Consider the following 26,047-nt stretch of genomic DNA (forward strand, 5'->3'; position numbering starts at 1 on the left):
CTCTCAAGGTGGATGTGAAGAAATGAAAACAGTTTAAACACATAAAGATGGACACCCAATTTGGACATGCTTGTTATTTTACTGAACAAAAGTGAATAGTTTCTATAGGTTTCCACTAATAGAGTTAGCAATTTAACATTACCTTCATACTCAAGGTCAAGAAAAAAACTCTACGATTCATCCTCTCACAAAATGTGTGAGAAAATGAAAACATTTTAAGCATGAGAAGCCAGATATCCCAGCTTGGACACATCCATGGTTTTACCATATAATTCTATTAAAAGAGATAACAATTTAACGTCACTTTCACAATCAAGGACATCCTATCTTTTATGTCATTCCAATTTAAAATTCTATTACTATTACCTTCCATTTTTCTTCAATTAAGAAAATAAACTAAATGGCAACAACCTTGTATCAAATCTCTTTCTGTTCAGCAAGAGCAAATAACATGGCCAACATCTCGACCACTCAGAGGCTTTCCCGACTATTCTACAGTGTGATACAGCGAACTGTCTCCGGGTGTTCGTCCTGTGAAGTACCGTAACTGTGACACTTACTTGAACTTGGCTTCCACCTCTTCAGCAGCTTTCTGATACTGCTCAGTGGTGACCTTGTAGAACTCTGCGCTCTGTGGACGAACAGGAACAGGGTTTTACTCTACAAGAGCATGGAACATGTGGCCGACTTCCACTTTCAAACAGCGCATCAAATCTTGAGCTTTCAAGGAATTAAAGGATCTCTTGGCTAAGTGGCACGGAGTTACAGAAATACACACTTACATGCCAGTACAGTTCTTGGCAAACAGCTTGTAATTACAGAGTAAACTTTCACAGCTATAATTCATCATTATTTGATCCTTCTGAGAAAATTGTTAACATTAAAAAAAAGATTATTTAGACCTACCTTACTTGGAATGCACTACAGCAAGATCAAAGAATGCTTGAGATCAAACAATGAAATTCACACAATTCATGTTTGCCTATTATTTCATCAGTGTTCCAAAGAGGATATCAAAGGATCATTTCTTTTACATAACGCATTTGTCCTGGGAGGGATTCTTTATGGAACAGAATTTATTCTAACAACTCCACCTGACAACAGGAGCATCAACATGTGTAACAAATTATTTAATAGGAAAAGGTGGTAGATTTAGATAATTTGCATAGAAAACAAATGTCTCCACTGTCCACAAGTGAACACCTAAACAAGCTAAGCCAAGTTGCAACGGCAATGCCTTTTCTGGGGCAGCAAAACTAAAAATGATCCACTCTGACAAACAACTTGGAGACAGTCTTCGTGCAAGGGGTGGCTGAAATGTCCCTATGTGCCCTGAGACTCAATGAAACATCCTGCAGAATACAAGGTGGTACAAAAGAACCCAGCACAACACGGGCTGCTGTGTGCCGGACTCCCTGGTCACTCAGGCTCGCACACATGGCCTGGCTAGTTTCTTCTTTTAATGCATCATCGTTGGCCGGTGAGAAAATGAAAATGAAATCCTCTTCACAGCAGCGACCCCTCTGCCTTAACAGTCCGGCTGCCCAGTGACAGTCGCATCCAGGTTTCTTGGATGTAGATAAAATCAATAGCTATGTGATTAGCCAGCAGACAGGGTGGCTGAAGCCAGGGACAGGGCACCATCTGAGATGATGAATGGCTTTCTATCAACCCATAGTCCCCTCCGATGCTAACATTTACTATAATCTTATTTGGACTACGATTTATCTTTCTTGCACTTGATCAATAAAGATGAACAGAACAGTTGTAAGGATCAATTGTAATTTTTTATCATTTTCAAGCACGAAGGTGCATTTCTGACGTGAAGACAATAGTCTAAGTGTGCTGCTTCTGTATTTTCTAAATTGCAGTTTGAGTAATCAACCGCACTGGTCTATATGCAGAGTTTTAATTCAGCTGTGGGTCTAAGGCTATTAAACGCCACTCGTCATCATGGCTGTTCTAACTTGGGGTTATTTCACACCTTCCTACCTACTTCATTTACAACGTGTTCTTTCCTTTAAAAGAGCAGTCTGGTTTAAGTTTTTTTCAGAACTCTTTTCACAAAAAGGACAGTTACTAATTCATCATTGATAATGAAGCGAAACTCCCAAATTACAAAGATGAATTGTCAAACGGGCATTATATTACTGAATTATCTATGAAAATGCTGGCAAAGCACTAATGAGTTTTGATTAATACTTTTATTTCTTTTAAGCACCAAGACTCTCGACAGTGGAAGGACACAGGGTAGAAGCACTGCTGGTTCAATTCTTTGACCTTGAGAAAGTCGCATCATCTCCCCAAGCTTGCCTTCCGGTGTGTCTAACTTGCACAATACGCACATCAGTATTAAGCCAGTTCATCCCCACTCCAAGCTGCTGCAGAAAGCAACACAGACAAAAGAACTTGAAAGTGGAGAAATGTTCTGTAGAGTAAGACCAATAGTCAAATAGAATAATTTCAGAAGTAAATAACAATTTTAGAAAACTCCATTCTGGGTACCAATTCTAAATGTCCAAAAGTAAATTAAATCCTACGATAATAAAGACCACAAAAGAATTCTGCCACAAAGCAAATTAGTGAAGGCCCCTCTGCAATGCAATGGTAAATTCATGGGCAACTCCTCTGGCAGGACACAGACCCGGCAGGTAAACGCAAGAAACATGATAGGAAACAGCCCAGAAAAGGCCATGGAAAGCTACCCACTGGCATACAATTGGCAGACGTGGGGGCAAGACCAGGCTGAATCTGTCCACGTCATCCACTGGCAAATCCAGGCACCAGTGTGGGTCGACCCAGGGTCGGTCACAACAAAGACTAGTGCACATTATGGAATGCCGAGGTGAGGTTGCCTATACCGGAAGGGACCGCAGTGCCCAACCAGCCTGAGAACAAGAAAGGAAGTGGGCAGAGCCAGCAGGGGAATAAGGGAGGGTTCCTTTGCAGGACAGCTACTTCCGCAGGAGAGCATGGGCTGGGATGGGGGCAGACCAGACTAGGCAGAGCTACCACACCTGTGCGCCTCATGTGGACTAGATCAGGGAAAAGCCGGGCTGGGTGGATTATTCCTACTGGTGCAAACAAAATTAAAGTGGGCGAGGGTGGTTTGGGCTTAGACGCAGCATCAGCTAGAATCTGGGAGTGGGAGAGGCCTGGGAGGGAAATAGTGGGCTCATCCCTGTTGGGTTACCACTTCCACAGGAGGACATAAAACTAAGATAGCAGCTGGGGTGGAATGGGGTGTGGGACAGACTGGATTACTGCTACACTTACTGGCAAACCAGGGTAGGGGGTGGGCCTGGTGGGGGTTATTGTGGGTCGCTCCAACTAGGCTGCAGCTCCCACTGGTTTATGTGAGGGCCAAGTATGTGCTGGGCAGAACCGGCTGGACTGCAACACCCATTGGTTCCAGTGGAAGTCGGGAGTGAAAACAGAACCAACCCAGCAATTGCAACCACCAGTTGATTGGAGCGATGGACAGTGCCAGGCCCTGTACTTGTTAGCACATACAAGAAGTTTCTTTGGAGATCTTCCTAATCTAAATGCTGGACTCAGAACCCTAACGAAGAAAAGAGAGAAGACAGAACAGGTCAACCAACCATCTAAGCTATGATGGACTATGTCAATCAGTGGATTTTTCAAAGCCCTCATAGTGCTTGGAGTGGCAAGACTGACAGCAATTCGTAACTGTTGCAATATCAAAACCACTTGAGCAAGAACCTCAGAGCATGCCTTACATCCGGGACCTGGGGAGGGTGGGAAACTGGGTGGGCCTTCTCCCTTAATACCCCGCTTTAAACATGAAGGTAACAATATGGAAAACATACTAGTATTATCCACTTTCCTGTAGCCCTTGAACCTTCTTACCCTAATTAACTATGTAAAGAATGTCAAAATAAAATTTTATTAAAAAAAATCACTGATTTTGTCAAAGTTTCCCTTCATTTCTGCAAGTGTTTTTAAAGATTTGTGTATTTATTTTAAATAGAGATTTAAAATAAAATTTAAGCTATGTGTATTCAGTTTAAAAGAGAGAGGGAGGGAGACACAGAGAGAAGAATGTCCACCTGCTGGTTCACTCTGCAGATGGCCACAACAGCTAGGGCTGGACCAGGAACTTCTTCCAGGTCTCCCAAGCAGGTGCAGGGGCCAGGCACTTTGGTGATTCATTAGCAAGTGGAAACAGCACATAGGATACTGGCATTGCGGGGCAGGAGGTGGCAAAGGGTGCTTTACCTGGTATGCCAAAGTCAGAACCCTCTGCAGATTTTCTTTAAACGAAAAAAAAAAAAATTTAAGAACCCAAAAAACAAAAAATCCAAACATGCCCCACCTGTAAACTTAGCATAAAGTTTTCAACTAAATTATAATCTATACTCCCACCATATGGACCAGTTTCATAAATTCCATAAATCTAACAAAGATAAGTGTCTAGGAGGCAGCACCATATAGCAGATACTGGAATAAGATCTGGAGTTGACAGTGTCTCCACCATCAAAGCATTTGCTTACAAAATCCCAAGAACATTCATTCTTGGGATTCAGACCCTCAGGAAGCTTTGCATCTGGCCAAGAAAAGACAAGTAGTAGTGGAAGCCACCAACGCCAAGTGACCAACCGTGGATTTGCAGAGCTGTGAAGGACACAGGTCAGGAAGATTCTAGAAGGATATCCAGTCTGGGTGCTGCCTGCGGTGACACCCTGGCCATGCATCCTGGGGTAGAAAGAACCCTGCAGGAATCAAGCAAGGTGGTTTCAGGGCGGCCAGGAGATGCCTTGAGATTAGGCACAAAGCTTCACCAATCTTTTCACATCCATCCACAAGTCTTTCTGCAGGAATGACTCCGACGGCGTTGACCCTGTAATAGTTTCCAATGACATGATTGTATACTCAGGCCTCAACGTTAACAATCTTCATCTACTCCACCACACAACAATGAAAGCTGTGAGTTGCGCAGAAAAGCTTTTGTGCACAAAAATCTTCACAAAAGTAGGTTGCTATTTTTGGGAAAGCATAAATTCTGCACAGCCTGATTGAAAAGTATGGATCAGGAGGTAAACAAACGAAGGCACAAAAAGAGGGAAAATCATGAAGCTAGAGAGGGTTAAACAGAAGCCGGAGCCTGCTTCCCCATCAGCTCCCAGCACTGGGGGTTGCTGACTCCACTCTGTGGGAACTCTTGAGGCCAGAATCTTAAAGCTCTGGAACCCACCCACTGTTCGGAAGAGCAGGTGGCCAGGCTGCTGGCAAGGGGATGCAAAGGTGGCAAGGATGAAAGGTCTCAGATGTTTCCTTACCAGTTTCCTAAGCTACAGCTCCAGGTTTCCAGAGAATAGCCCCAAGGACTAGCACACTGCTTAGTGAGACCTCCTTACCGACCAGTGGAACAAGTTTATGTTTCCTGGAAAGACTCAGACCAAATCCCAAGGCAAAAGGGAACATAAACTAACATTTTGAAATAAAGGCCTCAGTGACACTTAACATACTAAATTTGGAAAGTACCAAATTCCAGCTCCCTGCCTGTGGCCTGAGAAAGCAGTGGAGAATGGCCCAAAGCCTTGGGACCCTGTGTCCACGTGGGAGATGTGGAGGAGGCTCCTGCATGACTGCTGCAGCTGCAGGTGCACGTTCTGCTCTGAAGGAGAAAGAGGAACAAGCAGGGAGCAGAGATGTGCAGTGGCATCTGTTTGGCCAGAATTGTCAATGCCCCAATCCCGGCTTCCATCAAGCCTGGGGAATGGACAACTGCTTCTGGAGAAAAGGGAAGGCAGGCAGGCTACAGAATGGGTACTAACGGAGTCAATTTATCGCCCCGCCACAGGCAGCGGAGCAGAAGCACACAGAGAACACGGCTGGTTTTAGATGCATTACTCCCGTGTTTCTCTCTGGTCTCCAACAGATTTCCAACCTGGACCGAGCGGGAGATGAGTCCATCTGGTACTCTGAGATCCAGGAATGAAGTTTTCAGTGTAGGGAGGAAGGGAGGCGGCAGCAGTGGGCTGCACCCCCACATTTCCTTGCGCTGGCTGTGGTCCATCATTCTCGGTGTGTGAAACACTGGCATTTTCCATTTTCAGAATGTCTCCCTTTGCAAAGTATACATTAAAATGCACATGCACAGACGCATGCTACTGCTAGATTGGAAAACTGTCTGTTTTCAAGCTCTATATCAGAGCAAGAGCAAACCTGCTCACACACAGTTTCCTTGCAGCATGTTCTGGTTTTCAGTCTCATTCCTGCTCTGTTGGAGCTACTGCAACCATGCCTGTAGGCACAGGGAAAAATCAGGGGAACATCGGTCTGCTAGCTTCTTTTAAAAAAAAGGGGGCTTTTTGGAGATGAGGACATGACCAGCTACCACACTGGCACAGGAGGTGGCTTGGAGTTGTGGGACTCTCGCTCAAGGAGCACACGGGGATGGTAGCAGGAGTGTGTGATTCAGGGTGTAGAGACTGGTCACACAATCCACTCCAACACAGTATCACCAGCTCCAGTGCCAAAGCATACAGACCCCACGGGCAATTAGCCTCTTCCTTTCAGTAACTACATTCAAAGCAATCTTATTTCTATTATTATTATTATTTATTTTTTGTTGTTATAACACTCACACAGGAACTAATGACACACGATTGGCCAGATGTAAGTACATGTCCTCCAAGCGGCCAGTGAACATTTGGAAAACACAGTTCAGGTAAAATACTAAATCAAAAAGCCCTAAACCAGTTATTAGGTGGCCAGAGAGAGTTCACATCTCATCAAGCACCCTGTCTTTTTACAGAAGAACCCAGAACCAACAGAGGGGCCATACATTATACAGCACCTCTACTGCATACATTTTTAAATGTGTAGGTTTTTTGTTTTTAATCTCTGATGGTCCAAATGCATTTCATGTAACAGTTTTAGCATCTCTTCAGAGAAAGCATTGACCAGGAGCAGCACAGCTGCTGAGGCCCTGGTTCCCATGCTCCTGGATACCCTGCCGGCTGAGACGGAGGGTGGACTAAGAGGGTGGACCAGCACCTGAGACTACAGCACCTTGAACCTGCAATGCCAGTAGCTGCTCTCGGGGCACCAGCTCAACTTCTGCCCCTCTTGCCCCGACCCAGCACCCTGCAAAGCACCTGGCAAGGGGGCTCAAACAGTTGAGTGTCTGTTACCCATGGGGGCCCCCAATGGGAGTTCCTGGCCCAACTGGGAAGTAAACTAGTGAATGAAACATCTCTCACTTTCTCTGTCATGCTTTTGAATAAGTAAATCATAAAAGAAACCTTAAAACAATCTTGCCAACATGGGTTCAGGTCCCTAGTGTATCAGATCCAGTATTCTGGTTCTAAAAGGAGTGGTATGAAGTTATTTAAATGAGGTCTCAATTGTTAACATCCAATGAGGGTCTTACAGGACACAGGAGAGAACAAGAGGTCCCTGGGGTTCTGGTGACTGTAACACCAGCATGCCAGCCCTGGTCTGTCACCTCTAGACCTCTCTGAATGAGAGAAAAACTTTCTAATTTAAGCCATGCTATTTTTATGACACATCCCAGCTAATCGGAACTAGATCTCCTTTAAGCCCTGAGATGTTTGCTTTTCCTTCACCTCGTGCAGAGCTTCAACAAAGTCAAATGCAGTGAGATGTGGGGAGCCTCTGTCCTCGACTGTAAGGTTCACCTCCACCTGTCACATGCCTCCCTCCTCTGACAAAGAATGGGACGGATGCAGAGAATTCTGCAGCCATGTTGGACTCCAACAAGCATCCAATCGTACCTTCTCTAAAAAGCCACATCTCACGAAGCCCTCATCGTCCCTCGGCTATCCTGGCAGAATCAATGAACTGCTTTCATAATTACCCCTTCGCCGCATCTTGTTCTTTCTCATATAAAGAAACAGGACTATTCCGAGATTCTCCTGGCATTTCCAGGAGTTTTAGAGACTTCACTAATTAGAGTTTGGGAGTTTTTTTCCCCCCTCACTTAACTTTTCTAATTAGGACAGGAATCCTAAATACATCAGCAGCCTTGCCACTAAACAAAAATAACTCAGTTATATCAACTCATACCTCAACTTCTGCACCTGAACAATTTAAGTAAGCACATGTGCCAATATCTCCTTTGCATGCTAAATCTCATTTCTTCCTTCTACAAATAATGGACACTGTTCTGGACACTGGGTCAGGGACATGGACTCGGATGCTGAGCAAGCAGGTGCATGGGCCTACTTCTATGGAGTTCCTGGTGTAATGGTGGGGACGGACACACATTTAAAATCATGCCAATAAATTTACATAATCAAATAGGAAGTAGCTGTGGCCTCACAGAACCACTGTATAAGTTTTTATTCCCAGGGCGTGGTTTTGCTAAGGCCCGGAAGCTCTGTATTTCTCTGACATATCTAACTCCCCCTCCCACCAAGTTCTTAACAGTAGCCATGACTTTATTTCCTCATCTCTCTCAGACAATCCCAGCATCTTCTCAACTTCTCTGTCCTTTAAGTTTATTCTGATCCCGCTAGCAATAAGAGAGATTTCCACATAAACACATGTAGTAAGGAGTTCTCAAACATGAAAACAGCAAACAGCAAAATACCTGTCCGAACAGGGGCTTTTAAGCAATGTTAAGCACACACACCTGCACACAGACGCCCAGAAAAGCTACGAGTGGCTGTTATCAAAGAGGCGTGTGAGCAGGAAAGAACTTCTGTAACGACTTAAGAACTCGTACAAGTTTTACAAGAAAGCTAATCGTGCTTGGATTTCCATCAAGAATTCTGAGTTCCTTCTCACTTCTCCAGGTCCGACCTGGACAGCGGCTCATCCCTCTCCACCCTTACTCCTATGTTCCACGCTGCAAGGCACGTCATTTCTTTCTGTTACTCTGTTCTGTATCCACATCCGCAACAGGACCTTAAATCCTTCTGTTGGTGGCTCTCCTCCCCGGGATGAAGCAATGCTGCCGTGTACTCGCCTCTGGACTGCCATGTTACACCCTGGAGACCTCGCTGCTGTTGAGGGGGCTGTGGGCCTCCCCATCTCCTCCAGCGGGGTGAGGCAAGGCAATTTCACACTTATCAGACGGGTTATCATGAGAATTTACTGTGATGTCTTGCAAGACCCAAGAGAAACCTTATATTACTGCATGTCGCCAGCGCCAGAAGCGCTCACTCTCTTGAGGGCTCTGTGGTGCGACACAGCCACTCGCAGGGTCGTCTTACTCAGGAAGTGCTCAGGGAGGGGCTGTGTGCACATCTAACAGCGCACCTGCTGGATGACTTCATACACAAACTGTCACGTCTGTACTGCCGACACACCTGTGGCTTGCGCCCCTTTTGATCCTAGCTGCTCTCACGTCACCTCCTGAGCAGAGGCATCTACAAGCTTCGCGCGCTCAGGACAAATGCTGGTGCCAAGCAACCGGCACATGCCGGCCTCGGATCATCACTCCCCCGAGCAGCCAGGCAAACAGGGTCTCACTTATCAGCAACGCCAGTAGCTCTCCACATGTTCAGACTTCTCTCATAATCGGAAGGCTTTAGCACAGATGCTCAGTTGGCTGATCTTGGCTTTGCTCATTTACCCCTGCCCCGTCAGCCTCTGGCCAGGCTCACTCACAACGCACTGGCATCGCTGAGTGGTAACAGGCCCAGCAGCAAGCCCTAGGACTGGCAGGTGCAGGCCTCTGGAGGGACTGATGGGCAGAGGCAATGGCATGACCCGCAGCTAGCTGGCTTCATCGGCACGTCCTGTTAGTCTAAGACAGTGCCACATGAGTGTGCCAAGGTCCGGGCCGACTGCTGTCAGACTGGCCATGTCCATTCTGCTGGCTGAAGGCATGATTCTGTCAGTCACAGGATGGAACACACTGACATGAAGGACTCTAACTGGGAGATGAGACCTCTAGTCTACGTCCTTGGAACTCGCACTGAGAAACTGAGCAGGCCTGTTTACTTCCACCATCAGGGAAGGAAGCGTGCGGCTCAGAGGGAAAAACTAATGCATGCAGCCACAAAGGACCCGCCCAAGGAAGGAGAACTGTGGGGAAGACCAGGGATGCTGACAGCAGAGCAAGGCTGGGAAAGCTTGCCTGTGCCCTGCTTCTGCCTGGAACCTTCTCTCAGAAAATAGGACTGCACCAGACGTCTCCAATGAGACTTTCCAGGAATGGCTGAGAATAAGAACTCATTCTAATTCAGAAAACCCACTGGCAGGGAATTTACAGGAAAAATGGTGCAAACCACTGAATCCTTTCACAGACAAAGCTGGTGGCCCTTCTCGGTGGCCGACTGAAGCTCTGTCTTCTAGCACTGCAGTGCCCAAGCAGCTTTCACACAGGGTGAGCACCCCAAAGCAGCTCCGAGGCCTGGAGCGTGCACCTCACTCCGGGAAAGATGCCCACAAGCTTCCAACCGAGCTGGGCAGGCTTGCTGAGGAGTTGATCTGACCATGTGCACAGGGCAAAGCAGACCGCAGCGTCCAAGGAGCACGCGCCTGCTCGGCACAAACGTCACCCCACACACATGCAGACGCTCAGACTTATGCTCAGTCAAGACTGGCTGGAACATGGTCCTCCCAGTCACACAGCCCCTTCCATGGACCTCTGTCTTGTCATCAGGTATGTAAAGGCAGAGCCTCCAAACAGAAGGCCTCATTTTCTAAGCAAATAATTCACCCAACAGAAAAGCCTGCTTTTACAACTGTCCTGCTGAGGGCAGGGCAAGAGGGGGAGTAAGGTCTGGCATTTCACTCTGCCCTTTTCAGACTGGCTTTAACTGTTAGCACAAGGGGAATGGGCAACCCCAGCATCTGCCAGTGTGAACGCAACTTGGCACAACGTATGCTAAGGAGGCCAACACAATGGCCCAACTGGCTTACCCTCCACCTCTGAGCACTGGCAGCCCGTGTGGGCACCAACTCTTGTCCCAGCGGCCCTGCTTCCCATCCAGCTCCCTGCTTGTGGCCTGGGAAAGCACTGGAGGACGGCCCAAAGCCTTGGGACCCTGCACGTGAGTGGGAGACCCAGAAGAAGCTCCTGGCTCTGGATCAGCTCAGCTCCGGCCATTGTGGCCACTTGGGGAGTGAAACAAAACCAACTTAAGGCAATGTGTTTCAAATGTCTTTCAATCATGGACTTTGACTCAAATGCTTCATTTCTAGAAATTTCCAAAATAATCACGGGTGATATGAAAATTGGTTAAAAATCTGCTCCTCAAGGCCTTCACGGATCATACAATAGAATGATAGGAGCTGTGTGAGGCTTCCTTGTTAATTTATTTATATAAGCTGTTATTTCTTTCTCTCCTGAAGAGAGAGGAAATGTTTCTCCTTTTTCTAAGTTTTAATCCTTGATGAACAGCTTTTAAATAAGGTAAACTGGTACATGACGATATCTCATAATGTTCCAAACCATAGCAGTTCTCCTCTAAGGCAAAAAGAATCAAACCCCAAAAGTCTGGCATTTCCACATTCTACAAAATACATCTACCCTGAGGTGCACAGAGATAAAGAGCAGGGATTAATTCTTAAGTGATGGATGGGAGACAAATCTTCTCAAAATTAGAAAGGTTTAAAAACCTCTGGAATCCTTCTGTCCTGTGTTAAGTGGGTCAAGGTCCATATTTCCTTCACTCAAACACTTCCTGACATTCACCTCCTACAGAGCAGAGGGTTAGAGGCCGAGGGTTATCACAGGAGAAAAGGAAAAGGAGACAGCAGTTGTACGTTCCAATCCTTAACGCAGAGATGGGGTGCCCCTATAGGAAGCTCTCTGTAGACCCCCCTTATCTCTCTTATGAACTTACAGATGGGGTGTCCCTGTGGAAAGCGCTCTGGCATCAGAGAAGAGCTGAAAATTCTGGAGTCTGCTGGAGACCAGGGATACCTCACCCCCGCCTGATGAAAAGCAAATGTTGTTACAAATCAATTATCAGTTTTATTACATTTGATTGTACCACGACAACCAAACAAGTAGAAGGTGGGGATAGGGGTTATTTTTTCATTTTACCTGCCACAACTAGTTTGTTTAAACAAAGATACACACTTGCTTGGTGCTCCTGCAAGTGTTCAACCCTAGAGGCTGTTAGGTCTTGAGACTCAAAAAATACCGCTGTTTTGGAGGTCAGTGTGGTGGCATTTTGGACTAATCCCTCGCCTGCAATGCCAGCCTCTCAAACAGGCAAGGGTTTGCCACTTTAGTTCCAGCTTCCTGGTAATGGCCTGAGGAAGCAGCGGGGACTGCCAGAAGCCCTCGGCCCTGCATCCCCACGGAGACCCTGGAGAAGCTCCAGGCTGCAGCTGCAGCCCTGCTCAGCTCCAACCCCACTTGAGCAGTGAACCAGAAGATGGAGCATCTCTCTGTATCTCTCTATAATCCTGACTTGTGTGTAAAAAGAAATAAACCTTTAAAAAACACTTTCATTTCTTAAATACAAAGCAGTGGCGGAGTCCCTGACCCACGCACACTCTCCTGTGGCCGCGGAGCCTGCAGTTGCTTAGTAGCAGTCATCTAACAAAGAACCCCAATATTTAGCAGATGATGCACCTTTTCTCAAATTTTAATTTCCTTTCACAGATCTGGCCACAGCTCAAATGTTAATAACAATTATGATAAGGTTTTCCTAAGCGCTAGCAATGCGTGCAACCTTGTACCAAAAAAAAAAAAAAAGAGAGAGAGAGAGAGAAAAGTTAGAATTAATTTAAGGGTTAAATTTCTTAGTGGAAAATGTTTTCCAAAGCAGCAAGAGAGATGATCGGAGGAAAGGCCTTTTGAAAGGCTTGGCAGAGAAATATGCATGTGAATAGGGGCACAGTGAAAGTCCTCCCTTTCAGAAGTGCTGGTTCTGCTGCAGAAAGAGATCGGTGGAGGAGCTGCAAGGTGCATTCCTCCCGCTGCCAAGCACAGGGGGAGGACCCGCAGGGTCACTGGGCCCACCTGCTCTCCGAGGGCCCAGCATTTTCCTGCATCACGGCCTCAGACTACTGCCACCTAAGTTTCGCCCGTGAACCCTGGAAACGCACTCATTCCTGTGGGACTGAAACACTGTGTTGTATTTGAAAGAACAAAGTGGAGGGTGTGGAGCAGGAAGGAGGACAAGATAATTCTGGAAAGAACACAATAAGCCAGTTCCTTAGCTCTCGGAGAAATATTCATGAAAAGCTGTCCCTGAAACAGCTGCCACTTGGTAGCCAGTCTCCGCCACGTGACTGTTCTGAGGCAAGTTCTTAGAAAGATCCCACAAAGGACAGACAGACACGGCTTCCTGGTGAGCTGCCACCACCCTGCCAGGGCCCACGTCACTGACTCCGTCCTCATCAGGGCCACCCACAACCCTCCAAGCCAGCCCCGTGACGGTGAGAGCCGCTGGTTCCCATTCTCCTCAGCGTGGGCAGCAGGGGCCACCAGCAGGGCTTCAGGAAATGCCACATTTGTCCAGAGCAAAGATATTCTTGTACCTTAACCCAGCTTGGAGGAGAGAGACAGAAACTCTACTTCAGAAAAAGCCTAATAACGAAAATCAAAGTGAAAAAACATAAGCGGGATCTGGGTAGTGTAGATTAGAGCCCAGAACCATATCCCTCTCCTTGCACACACTCATAGAAGCCAGAGCCCAGCTGAATAAAGTCTGCAGGAACCAGGCTGTGTCTGAATCTTGGCTACTGCTCAGCGTGGCCCACGGGTAACCAGATCAAATCCACCAGCAGCTGCAGGTGAACGGCGTGCGCTGCGCTCTGGGTTCAACGGGCATCCTCCTTGCCTCGTGAGCACAGCTCTCCAAACAGAGGCCACGTTATTAAGAAATTGTTTGTCATCTTAGATCGGACTGATCATTTGTTTTCCCGAATTCTTTTTCTCATCATTTACTCATTACACGCCTCCTCCTGATGGAAGCAGACATTTATTAGCTTCTGCATTTATTGCATTGGCAAACAGAAACATTCTGCTGCATTTCCTGGGGGTTCACTCATTCATCTATCGGATAAGAGACTGAAGGTTTCTACAGGGTAGAAAAATTAAAATATCAGTCAAGCTGACAGCCAGGAGAACGAGAGCCTGTGCAGCAAGCAGCTTGTCGAGCTTTTGGTTCAGTGAGGAGCTGCGATGGTATTTGCACCAAACTAGCACTTCATATATAACGCGAAAGGTAGGCTATTAGCTGGAACACCAACACGCCAGATGAGTGATACACACAGGACACGGCAAAGCAGCTCCGACGCAAGGTTAACTGCTATTTGAGATAGAAAAAACAGAACCAAATGACTCCAGGACACATCTCTGACAAATTAGAATTCATCTTAGTGGTCTTTCACTATTTTTGAAACGAAGTTTGAGCAGAACTCTTCCAGTGATCAGCAGGAGAAGCTGCTAGCATTCTTCTAAAAAAGGAGTGATGGTTTTGACAGAACAAGTTAGGTGTGCAAAACAATATGAAAGTGTTTCCACTTTTTTGGAGGTCATATAAAAAATTTTTTTGGCATTGTAGCTTTAATTAAAGTTTATCATTGGCACTGATTTTTTAAATTGATGTGTTGGAAACCAGTATGCTTAACAGGTATCTGAACTTTGGACAGCCCAGTGATGACTTGGACTTAGGATTCAAGGCTGACAAGACCCACGCGAGCTTCTCCCAAGCTTGAGCCCAAGGCTGGGAAGGGCCAACGTGAGCTACCCCCAAGCATGAGCCCACGGCTGGGAAGGGCCATGCAAGCTTCCCCCAAGCCTGCGCCCACGGCTGGGCCTGGGCCACGCGAGCTACCCCCAAGCCTGAGCCCACGGCTGGGAAGGGCCACGTGAGCTACCCCCACGCCTGAGCCCACGGCTGGGCCTGGACCACACGAGCTGCCCCCAAGCCTGAGCCCACGGCTGGGCCTGGACCACACGAGCATCCCCCAAGCTTGAGCCCACGGCTGGGAAGGGCCACGCGAGCTACCCCCAAGCCTGAGCCCACGGCTGGGAAGAGCCAAGCTCGCATGGCCCATGTGCTGCCGCCTCAACACACTGTCCACAGCCATACAGTCATCGGGGGGTCCCATCTTTCTATTTTAATGGTGAGAGCAGAGGCTTGGGAGGGACAAGAGTATGCGCTAGGAAAAGAAAATCATGGAAGGGAATTCATTCCAACATGAGAGGAGAAACACAAAAACAAAACTACAGACTTGGTGCAAGTCCTGGCTGTCCAGGTCTTGTGTGTCTGGACATGGAGCAGGCCAATGAAAGGCCCACGCAGGTGACTACAACCACATGTGCCAACCTTGATGCCCTGGGGGACAGGCTGACCACTTCCAACCCGCAGGCACTGCTTGGGGTCTGGCCTCCGCCTGAGTCACAACACAACATGACCGTGGCCAACTCCTGTGTCTTTAGCTTCGGTGGGAACGTGGAATCCAGGAGATCACCTAAGGTCCTTTGTGTCTAATGGAATTCCACCCCGACCTGAAGCTCCCCAGGGAGCAGCGGAAAGCCACAGTGCAGGCTTACCTGGCTCCACCAAGCAGGTAACCTTGGCACCCTGCGCAAAGTGTATGGCAGCCCGGGGTCTCGCTCTCCTCCCTCCCAAGATGAGGGTTAAGGATCCTGGAGAACTGGAAAGGTTAAATTAAAAAAAATGCAGCCTTGCAGCGTTGGCGGAACTGGTAAGCTCTTCCTCTCGGAGAGGGGCAGGGTCATGAATGTCGACCGGGGCCGGGAGGGGCTGCTGGGACGGGGTCACAGCCGTGCGGAACACCACGCCTGCACGGCCATGCACTAAGACATGTTCACAAAACACTTCCACAGTCGCTCAAAGACTCACCTGCCTGCTTACTATTATAGAAGAAAAAAGGGGGGATTAGAGCCACTCTTGAAATCAGAGCACCATTTGAACTCAACATAGAACTGATCTGCTAACACAGTACAGACCAAAACAAGCACCGTCTGCCAGGCTTGGCAAGATCGACAGTGTACTTGAAAAGCAAACCTGGCACTTTCTGAAAAGACAGCGAAGAATACACCAGGGCAATACACGGCATGGCATCGGTGCCAGAGGGCCAGGCAGCCAGGCCAGGCAGGACCCGCCAGAGGGCAGCCAGGGCACCCGGTGGGACCCATCAGAGGGCAGCCAGGGGGCCCGACGGGACCCACCAGAGGGTAGCCAGGGGGCCCGACGGGACCCACCAGAGGGCAGCCAGGGGGCCCGACGGGACCCACCAGAGGGTAGCCAGGGGGCCGGGCAGCCAGGGCCCAGTAGGACCCGCCAGAAGGCTTTTCCCCAGTCACATGACAGGCAGGCTGGCTCACTCAGGGCCCTGTTCCAGCAATTTCCATCACAGCATCTCCAACCCCACCCCATGCCCACTCTCTCCCCTTATCTCGAGCCCTTTTCTCTATTGGTTATTGATCACCCTACATTAACACAATGTTAACACCATGGAAAGAGGGATGGTGCTCCCTGTCGCGTCCTCTGGAGCTTAAAAGGGAGTCTGCCACACTGCAGGTGCTTAATAAATATTTATGAGACTGAGCCTGGGTTACCCTAATAGTGATAAATAAAGCAAAGGAAATTACAAGGGCACGCTGTAAGTCTCTTAAATTGTTACTAACAAGCATAATAACTTGTATAAAAAATAATGAAAATATTGTTAAAAGTAATAATTCTTTTAAAAGTTTACAGCAATCCAAGCAAATCATTGAAGAGAATATTAATCATAGATTACAGCAAGAAACTGGTGAAGTTATTCTTGAAATCAAGGCAGTTCACAGAGAAACATACAAGATGTGAACAGCCTCTTTAGAGTTTTTGAAATTTCATTTGTTAGCTAAAATCTATAAACTCTCCACTACAAAATGTCAACAGATAATGGTTACTGCAGCGGCAGGAATATGGTAAGTCAAAGCCAGAGAGTTGCTCTAAATAGCCTACACACACAGGGATTTAGTGCCATTGCTGCTTTTAGGGTAAATAAAGGATGAGAATAAGAGCTGTAAGATCTGCTCAGCTATATGGATAAGCTTAAGAGAAGACATTTTCTCAAAAAAAAAAAAAAGATTTTTTTTGAATAATAGCAGAGTCAGAAGCACCGTATTAAATTGGAAGATTTTGTACTGCAGTGGGGAATGTCCAAGGCGGTGACGTCATGGGCATTTGGCCGTATTTTGTAACGCAGTGGGGGTGTTCAAGGCGGTGACGTCATGGGCATTTGGCCGTATTTTGTAATGCAGTGGGGAATGTCCAAGGCGGTGACGTCATGGGTATTTGGCCGTATTTTGTAATGCAGTGGGGAATGTCCAAGGCGGTGACGTCATGGGCATTTGGCCGTATTTTGTAATGCAGTGGGGAATGTCCAAGGCGGTGACGTCATGGGCATTTGGCCGTATTTTGTAATGCAGTGGGGAATGTCCAAGGCGGTGACGTCATGGGCATTTGGCCGTATTTTGTAATGCAGTGGGGAATGTCCAAGGCGGTGACGTCATGGGCATTTGGCCGTATTTTGTAATGCAGTGGGGGTGTTCAAGGCGGTGACGTCATGGGCATTTGGCCGTATTTTGTAATGCAGTGGGGGTGTTCAAGGCGGTGACGTCATGGGCATTTGGCCGTATTTTGTAATGCAGTGGGGGTGTTCAAGGCGGTGACGTCATGGGCATTTGGCCGTATTTTGTAATGCAGTGGGGGTGTTCAAGGCGGTGACGTCATGGGCATTTGGCCGTATTTTGTAATGCAGTGGGGGTGTTCAAGGCGGTGACGTCATGGGCATTTGGCCGTATTTTGTAGCACTGAGAAAATGGGAATCAGAAACATTTGAAAGCAGTAGCTGCACTTTCCCCTTTACACTGTGGCACATTCCCAACTGAGCAAGTGGGTTTAAGCCTGGAATATTCATTACTTCCCGTGTGACAAGTGACTGCTTTCATCAGTAAAATACACTTCACCACTAGGAACTGAAAATGCAATATACGTATAGAAACATACATTCATACACATGGATAAGCACACATGAATGCTTGCTCACACAGTGCAAACATGCAAACTAACTAAGAGTCTATCAAATGTTGTTGCTCAGGTTTGAAGGAGCGAGCGACAGAGGGAACAGGAAGTCACAGAGAACTACCAAAAAGGAACTGAAGTTACATCAGCAAGAGATCTGAGATTACTCAAGGACATTTTAAAAGAATTATTGTTTGCTGCATTTTAAGGCTGAAATGTCATTTAACTTCAATTTAAAAATTTCCCAATTGCAGAATGCCTGTTGAAGAATTGAGTCACAAAGGCTCAATCGGCAGAAAGGCAACAAGGCCTTCTGCGGCCTTTGGCCGGGCCGCCGGCAGGACGCGGAGCCTGGCTTTGTAACTGCAAGGACGGGCGCCTCTGCTCTTCGGCGCGCACTTTTAGTAGACGCTTGCATAAATGGCACGAAATGATGGTACATGCTGGATGATGGATCTGCGATATGTAAAGCCCTGCCATCACGTTCCAAAGCCACGGCCCCAGACACATGTCCACTTCTCAGGACACAAGCCAACGGGCTCCTTCTGACAGGAGACACTGGGCCACACAGGGCCCGACTGCACAGTGACCACCCGCCAAACACTGTTCTGGTCTTCTCCCCTCCTCTCCTCATCTTATACACCAGGGCGCAGGAACTGGTCCTTACCCATCTCCCACAGTGGCTGCTGGTTGCTGCCCCATACACCTCACTGCCCAGCCTCATCTGGGAGCTGAGCTGATCTAAAGCCAGGAGCCTGGAGCTTCTTCCAGGTCTTCCTTGTGGGAGTAGGGTCTCTAAGCTTTGGACAGTCCTCTACTGCATTGCCAGGCCATCAGAAGGGAGCTGGAACGGGGTAGAGAGGCCGGAACACAAACCAGTGCTCACGTGGACTCCAGCGCGTGCAAGGTAAGGATTTAGCCATGAGGCTACTGTGCTGGACCCCTCTGCTCTCTGTATAAGCTAGGCTTATGTTCCCTGAAGTAAGTGCACCCAGCCTAGGGGGCAGCCTCTGCTCCAGAGAGGCCTTAGTGAGCGGCCCTTGCTGTACCAGGTTACTACCCTGACCCCAGCACAGGCTCCCGGAAGGGAAATCCACACAACTGAAACGCTGTTTGTCAATAAAATGACGCACATTACAGAGGCACAAACCATCCCAGACCGAACAGGCTTAAGCGGAGCTTGCTGGAAATTATTATTTCTGCATTACAAAGATAGCTTTACAGTTGGACCAATGATGCTCTTCCTTTTGGCAAAATCCAATACAACATGTCAACGTAACAAAACAATGGACAGATCATTCAAGCAGAATCCAACAAGCCTATTTGTCCATTCTTTTCTCTCAACGGCAACCCCAACAGCTGTGTAATTACCAACTTTCTAGACATCACTATTGGCTGGTACCTTTCCTAATTTAATAAACCATAAATCCACTAATGATTTAGCACCTTACTTTAATTACACACAGTTTGTTATAAGGGCTGTATTACAGATAAGGAATCCAAGTGCCAAACAGGTCCCAGGACAGAGGACAGCAGGACCTTGCGAGGCCCAATGGGTTACGCCTCGGGCACACCCACATGCCCCTTGGGACTCTCCAGGGAGGCCGGGGCCGAGTCTTGGATATGTTCCAGAATCAAAAAGGCCAACTTCCTAAGAGTCTAAGATCTGGGATTTTTTTAAATCTTTTTAAAGGTTTATTTTATTTACAGTTAGAGAGAACATGAGCAAGAGTGCACTGCCATCAGCTGGTGCACTCCCCAGGCTGAGGTTTCTTCTGGGTCCTCTGTAAGTGCAGGGCTCCCAGGCCTTAGACCACCGCTTGCTGCATCAGAAGAGGATCCGCTGGGACTCCAGCCAGTGTCCACGGGGATGCTGGCGCTGCAGGTAGCGGCTTAACCCCTTAAGCCACAACAGCCCCTCCCACGCACACCCGGATTACTCTTTACAATCACACAATTATGAAATGGCCAAAGACAAGTCCTAGGAATGACTGCTTTACAACACCGTGAAGTATCTGAAAGTTGACAACTGAGATGATCAGCAAGCTGGTGCTCTTTTCCTCTGCTAGAACAAGTCAGAGAAGTTTCAGATAAGTGAAAATCCATTTCATTCAGCCCAGCAGTCCACATTACTATGGCACCCATACTTGTTCAAGACAAACAGAGCTGTGAAATCTTACCATTTTCCACTAAACCCAATAAATGATAGTCAAGAAATTATCATTTAAAATCCTATCTGCAATATCGGGGAGGTCACCCCATGCAAATCAGCCCTAAGTACCTAAACAGGAGATACTAGGTCACTTGCCCAGAGCTGTCTGATGGGATAGTGATAAAAACAAAGAGACAAACAGCACAGCCACCACACTCTTGCCAGCCCAGTTTAAGCCTGGAAGTTCCTGCGTCCTTGTTTTTAAAACATGCTTCTGGGACCAGAGCTGTGCGGCAGCAAGATAGCTGGCACCTACCCAGGCAGCCAGCACCCCATCGGGGGTGCCAGTCCTGCTCTCTTTCTGCCGCAGCAGATGGCCCAAGCACTCAGGAAGCCTCGAGAAGCTCCCAGCTGCTGGCTGCAGCCAGGCCCAGCCCCGGGCATCACAGCAGCAGCGAGCAAAGAGAGATCAACCAGCAGGGGGAAGATCCCTCTGCTTCTCTGTTTAACTTTCTCAATTAATAAAATAAACCTTTTTTTTTTTTTCTAAAGGAAAAGCATACTTCTCTATTGGATGAATGTTAAAGTTCCAGGAAGCACATAATTCATTTCATTAACACATTATGCAAGTTGCTGTGTCCAGATCTGGGCAAGCCAATATTCAGGATAGGCTGTTTTTTTTTTTTTTAAAAGATTTATTTATAGGAAAGGGAGAGTGACAGACAGAAAGAGAAGACAGAGAGAAGTATCCCAACCCCTGGTTCACAGCTCAGACACCACAGCTGGAACCGAGTCAGCCCCAGCCAGGGCTCGGGCCGTCTTCCACTGCAGGCACACTACCAGGGAGCTGGAGCAGAAGTAGAGCAGCGGGGACTCAAACCGGTGCCCATATGGAAAGCTGGCACGACAGGTTATACCACATTATACCACAGGGGCATCGCCTCTCTCATTTTGTTGTCTGGCAAGGCATGGGAGCCCGAATTTCACCACGATTGCTGCCTCCATTTGGCCACTTCTAAAATGCTACTTCATTCAGAAAAGATCTTCTGCATACTCACTCTTAACACCTAGCATATAACTCATATTTTTGTAAATGTAGTTGCTTTATATAATTTGAACCTTTATTTAGACTGAAACCCTAACCTTTTTGTCTCTTGTTGGCATTATTCCTTTGGGAAATGAGTCAGGGTCAAATCCAAATGGCACATAATATAATTTTTAATGTACTCAGGGGTGAAATGGCAAGCTCTGTCTTTAATTATATACTATGGAATTTTAACAAATAGCCTTGGGGATGTCTGCCAAATTTCGACAATTCAGAGCAACCACGCCATGAGAACAGACAGCTTAAATTATTATGTGTTATTTCGTTGGAATTGCAGAAGCACTCATTGCAGTTCTTCTTACATTTTCACCTTAGGGATAAAATTAAGAGAGAAACCTTTCTCAACATATGGATTTGTCTACTCCAAGTAATAAGCTAAACGTCTTCTCTGCACCGCCTTGCCTTCTCCACACTCCCATTCCCACGCGCTGCCACTCATCCCACACACTCACGGAGAAGCCACCTTATGCTTAAGTCCTAGATACAGGCAACAGAGATGGCATGGGCCAGTGTGAATGAACTGTCTTGACCTAGTGACTGAGTTCCTCACCGCGCCTACCACGCACAATATTGGAGCTCAGCGGTGTTAACATCGCCTTGGGTACTGGGGTGGCTGGGAGGCTGGGTGTGGCTTCTCCCCTCATCTCTTTCATCCCCTCCAGACACAGGCAGAAGAACAAGACAATTTGGAAGCAGTGGTCTCATCCACTTTCCCGTAACTTTCGATCCATCACACCCTGATCAACTATGTAAACATCATAAAAGAAAACTCGCCTGCTGAGTGGGCACCCCAGACACAGAGCAGAGGAACTGTGCAAAGAGAAGGCCGGCTGGAGGAGTGCCCAGGAGAGGACCTGTACCAATGCAGCTATGACGGAGATCATTACCAGCCAAAGGGAATTTAGTGCCTTAACCTAGGCCAGCCGACGTCCAAACGGTTCCCGGATAAAAGAAACATCTTTGGTCTGAAACCAAAGCATTTAAACAAGGATAAATTAGGTCTTGAGAAAGAAAGTGACAGTACATGCGCACTTGTGCACCTGTATTCTAGCTTGTGGACATGTACAGCCTGGGGTCCCGTGGTGTACAGTCCCAGCAGCAGGTGAGGCAGGAGGGGCTGCTGTGGAACCTGGGCTTCAGCACCGCATCCGAGGTCTGCTCTCGTCACACTGCATCTCAGCCTCACAACCAGACAGAGCTGACTGGGCTTGCGGACTTCCCTTACGACATACTGGTCTGAAAGAGCCGTGGTGCAGGGGCCGCGGGCCACACAGAGGAACAAATCCTCCTCCCACCGGATGACTCCCCAAAGGGCTGGGTCAGGGCCTTCTCCCGCACGGAGACCAAGCACGTGGGCGACCTTCTGTTTTCCCAGGTGCAGTAGCAGGAAGCTGAACCAGAAGGGAACAGTGGGCTCTCCAAGTGGTGCCCGTATTCAATGCTAGCACTGCGGGCAGCAGCCTTTCCTTATATGCCACAAGGCCATATGGCTATTTACTGATTTGTTTATTCCACACTTTTCAAAAAAAAATTGATTTGAAACTCAGAGAAGCAGACATACAGAGGCAGACTGAGAATTTTCATCCACTGGTTAACTTCCCAGACATTCACAACAGCCAGGGCTATGCCAGGCTGAGCTTCTTCTGGGTCTCCCAAATGGGTGCAGGGGCCAAAGCACTCTTCTGCCACTTTTCCCAGAAGTGAAGCAGCCAGGGTTCGAACAAGCACCTGTATGGAATATTGGCATTACAGGCAATGGCTTGATCTGATATGCCACAACACCAGCTCCTCACAGTATCTGTATAATGTGCTTCTTTGTCCTGCACTCTGTAGAACACCACACAACCCACGGACCCTGAGAGCTCCCTGACTCCCGGGCCTGTTTCCTAGTCATGCCGGACACGCCCTATGACAAAGCCTCTGTAATTTCTCTCTGAATCTGACTCACTATTAAGTCAGCCTATGGCTATTTAGCTAAGAGCAGCCAACTATAAAAGCTGCTAAAAGAAGCTCGGCGAGAATCTACTACTTGACTAGTGCTCTAATAAAAAATATTCTATCATTACCTGCACAACACCTTAAAAGGAGGAGACAGAAGGGCCAGGGAAATGCAACTACAGCCTAAACTGAAAACCAAAACTCCCGGTGCCCAGATCACCCACTGCCATCAAAGGCTAGGGGAGAACTCGAGACGAGGTGCCAGCCAGACAGCCTGCAGGACATTCTGCTAAACAGCAAGCAGCCTGTCCTGACACATATTTACGACATGCTGGTCTGGGAGGTTGGGTCCAGCACGGAGCAAACCAGGATTCCAGCCTCAGAGCGTACACCAGCAGTGCCCACCAGCAGTGCTGGAACCATGCTTCCAGCCTTGAACTCTGGTCCTCGGCTTCTGCAGAAAGCAAACGGAACCACAGAGCCAGTGACGGTTGGCCTTCACCCCCAGGCTGCCGTGCAGGGACAAAGAGTGTGTTCCAAGCCAGGCAAGCCAAGCTTGCAGCTGCTCACACTGCCAAGCCTACAGTTTGTGGGTCCTGGCCAGACCAACAACGCTGTGTCTCAGGCTCATATCTTGGGAAGGCTTGGGGGAAGATTTTTTAAAATGGACAGAGGTAATAAAATATTGATCTAATCTGATTACTGTCTTTCTTTCAGGAAAGGGCAGAAAAATCTCTTGAGGTCCTAGGTGCTTGGTGGCACTCTGCTGATCCCTGAAGCCTGATTCTTTAAAAAAGAAAAAAGAAAAGAAAACTACCGGGGGATGGGGAAGAGGGCAGAGGAAGGCGCATGTCTTCCTCTTGAGCTCACAGGCAGCACGCTGAATCCTGAAACACCATACTCCCATCATTTCTAATTCTGGGGGGGCAAATGCTGGGCAAGCCAAGCTTAGATCAGGAATATCTACAAATACATAGACACATGGCATAGTTCCCCCAAAGTCAGGATCCCAGCCATGTGCCCTTCGCTCCTTGCTAACTGTGGTGTTTGCGTGACTGGGGGCTGAGTGAGCTCGCAGGCCGCACAGCCTGCACGACGGATGGGCAGGTCACACAGGCAGAGCACTCCTCAGGAAGGAGGCCCATGGTGTGCTTCTTAGATACTATTTGCTCACTACCCTACAGCCCACCAGTCTGTACTATTTAAAAGCTGCTGGTTTAAAACCCACCAATAGAAGCCTGCCAACTTGCTCTTTTTAAAAGTTAACAGTTAAACTGACCAATAAAAACCCTATGCTGTCCAACCTTGGGGCTGCCCAGCCCCAGTCTTGCTGGGCTGGGAGACAGCTGGGAGCCCAGGTCAGCACGAATAAACCACCCTTATACGTTTGCATCAACTTCAGGCTCCTGATGATTTCTGGGGATCTCAAAATCTGGGTACAACAGAATCCGAGCATAGAGAACATGGTCCTGCTGCAGTGGCTGTGACCTTGGGCTCACCCCAGGATGCCTGCAGGGTCCCAGAGGCCTGGCAGCTCAGCTACGATACAATTCCATGACTTCTCTATCCAGAACACACGTCAGCAACTCAAAGGCAAACAAGGTGGCAAGCCAGTACCTGGCACACCTGTCCAGCACACGCAGCAATGGCCACCCGTGCTTCTGACCAGCCTCCAGCTGCTAACGTGCCCGAGAAGCAGAAAGCGAAGACTCAAGCACCTGCCACAAACCCAACAGTGGCATGCACTACTGCTTCTCAACCCAGGCTCTGTCTGAGAAAGTAGGAAAGGGAGTGAGGGAAGAAGGGAGGAAGAGAAGAAGGGAGGGTGGGAGGGAAGAATGAAGGAAGGAAAAAAGGAAGGAAGAAAGGAAAAGAAAAGAAGGGAAGAGAAGGGAGGATGAACAAATGAACCTAATGGAATTTGGAAGGGTGCACAAACATCAATGATACATTCGGAAAAATTAATGTTTCCTAAAAGGAAGATGCTACTTGTGCAGTTTGTAGTCATGACCGCATCTGTCTGCAGCTCACCAAAGATTAACGCATGTGCCTCTGAATGAATGGGGACTACTGAGAAGTCTGTGGCACAGCCCTGCCCAAGTCCAGTGAGAACCATCGAGGTCAAAGTCCTGCCCGTCTTGGTGACTGCACTGGGCTTGGGTCCTGACACCTGCTCCTGTTATTCAAACCCGCTGCATGTGCTGCATTCAATTGCAGGTGCTTCTCATGTGACAGTGCTACCAGCCAATATCTACGAATGTTACAACGACCAAATGCATTCTTCTACCATGTTGAAGCAATGTCTCATGATCATAAACTAGGACTGAGGAGCATTTTCCTAATTCCAGCCCTGCAATTTCCTCTTTAAAAACTTAATACTTGTGTCTTTTAATTTTACAGTCAGTGAAATAAGGAAATAAGCATGGGTTGGTGTGCCTAAAAGGAGGATACTTGGAACTTCTAAATAAACAGGACATCAAGAAGCAAAACAGTCACTAATTTTGAAGCTGAATGTGCAGGAAATGCCAAGGATTTAGCCCAGCTTCAAACAGCGATTTCCTGGCTGTAGCATCCTTCAATGGCAAGAAAAAAATCACAAAGAACGGGGACCATGCATCACTGTTCAAGCAAAACAGCCTGTCACCTGCCTCAAAATACACAGAATCATTAATAGCGGAACTAATTTCTTGCGGACTTCACAGCACTTCCTCGCTCTGTCTTTGAAATGGCATAGGATTTTTGAGAAGCCATCAGATGGAGGGAACCTAATGATTTCACTGTATCGTCTATCAGAAGGCAAAGGCAGTGTGAAGGAGAGGCAGCACACAAGCATACTGCAGGCACTGCAGCGTTTACGATCATTACGGGCACTCACAAAGAGGCCACCCAGGCTTTAAGGATGAACAT

At 47.8% G+C, this 26,047-nt stretch overlaps 1 protein-coding gene across 3 annotated transcripts in view; it reads right to left on the minus strand.

Annotated features, from left to right (window-relative positions):
• Positions 1 to 26,047, minus strand: part of CHCHD3 (coiled-coil-helix-coiled-coil-helix domain containing 3) — a 199,655-nt gene that overhangs the window by 37,479 nt on the left and 136,129 nt on the right. For all 3 annotated transcript variants that reach the window (XM_040987487.1, XM_040987488.1, XM_040987489.1), the window contains one exon: positions 561 to 631. In XM_040987487.1, the coding sequence (XP_040843421.1) occupies positions 561 to 631 (71 nt within the window). The remainder of the gene's footprint in view (positions 1 to 560; positions 632 to 26,047) is intronic.

The sequence above is a fragment of the Ochotona curzoniae genome, unplaced genomic scaffold (assembly GCF_017591425.1).
Source record: "Ochotona curzoniae isolate NIBS_2020 unplaced genomic scaffold, NIBS_Ocur_1.0 contig_4692, whole genome shotgun sequence".
Classification (NCBI taxonomy): domain Eukaryota; kingdom Metazoa; phylum Chordata; class Mammalia; order Lagomorpha; family Ochotonidae; genus Ochotona; species Ochotona curzoniae.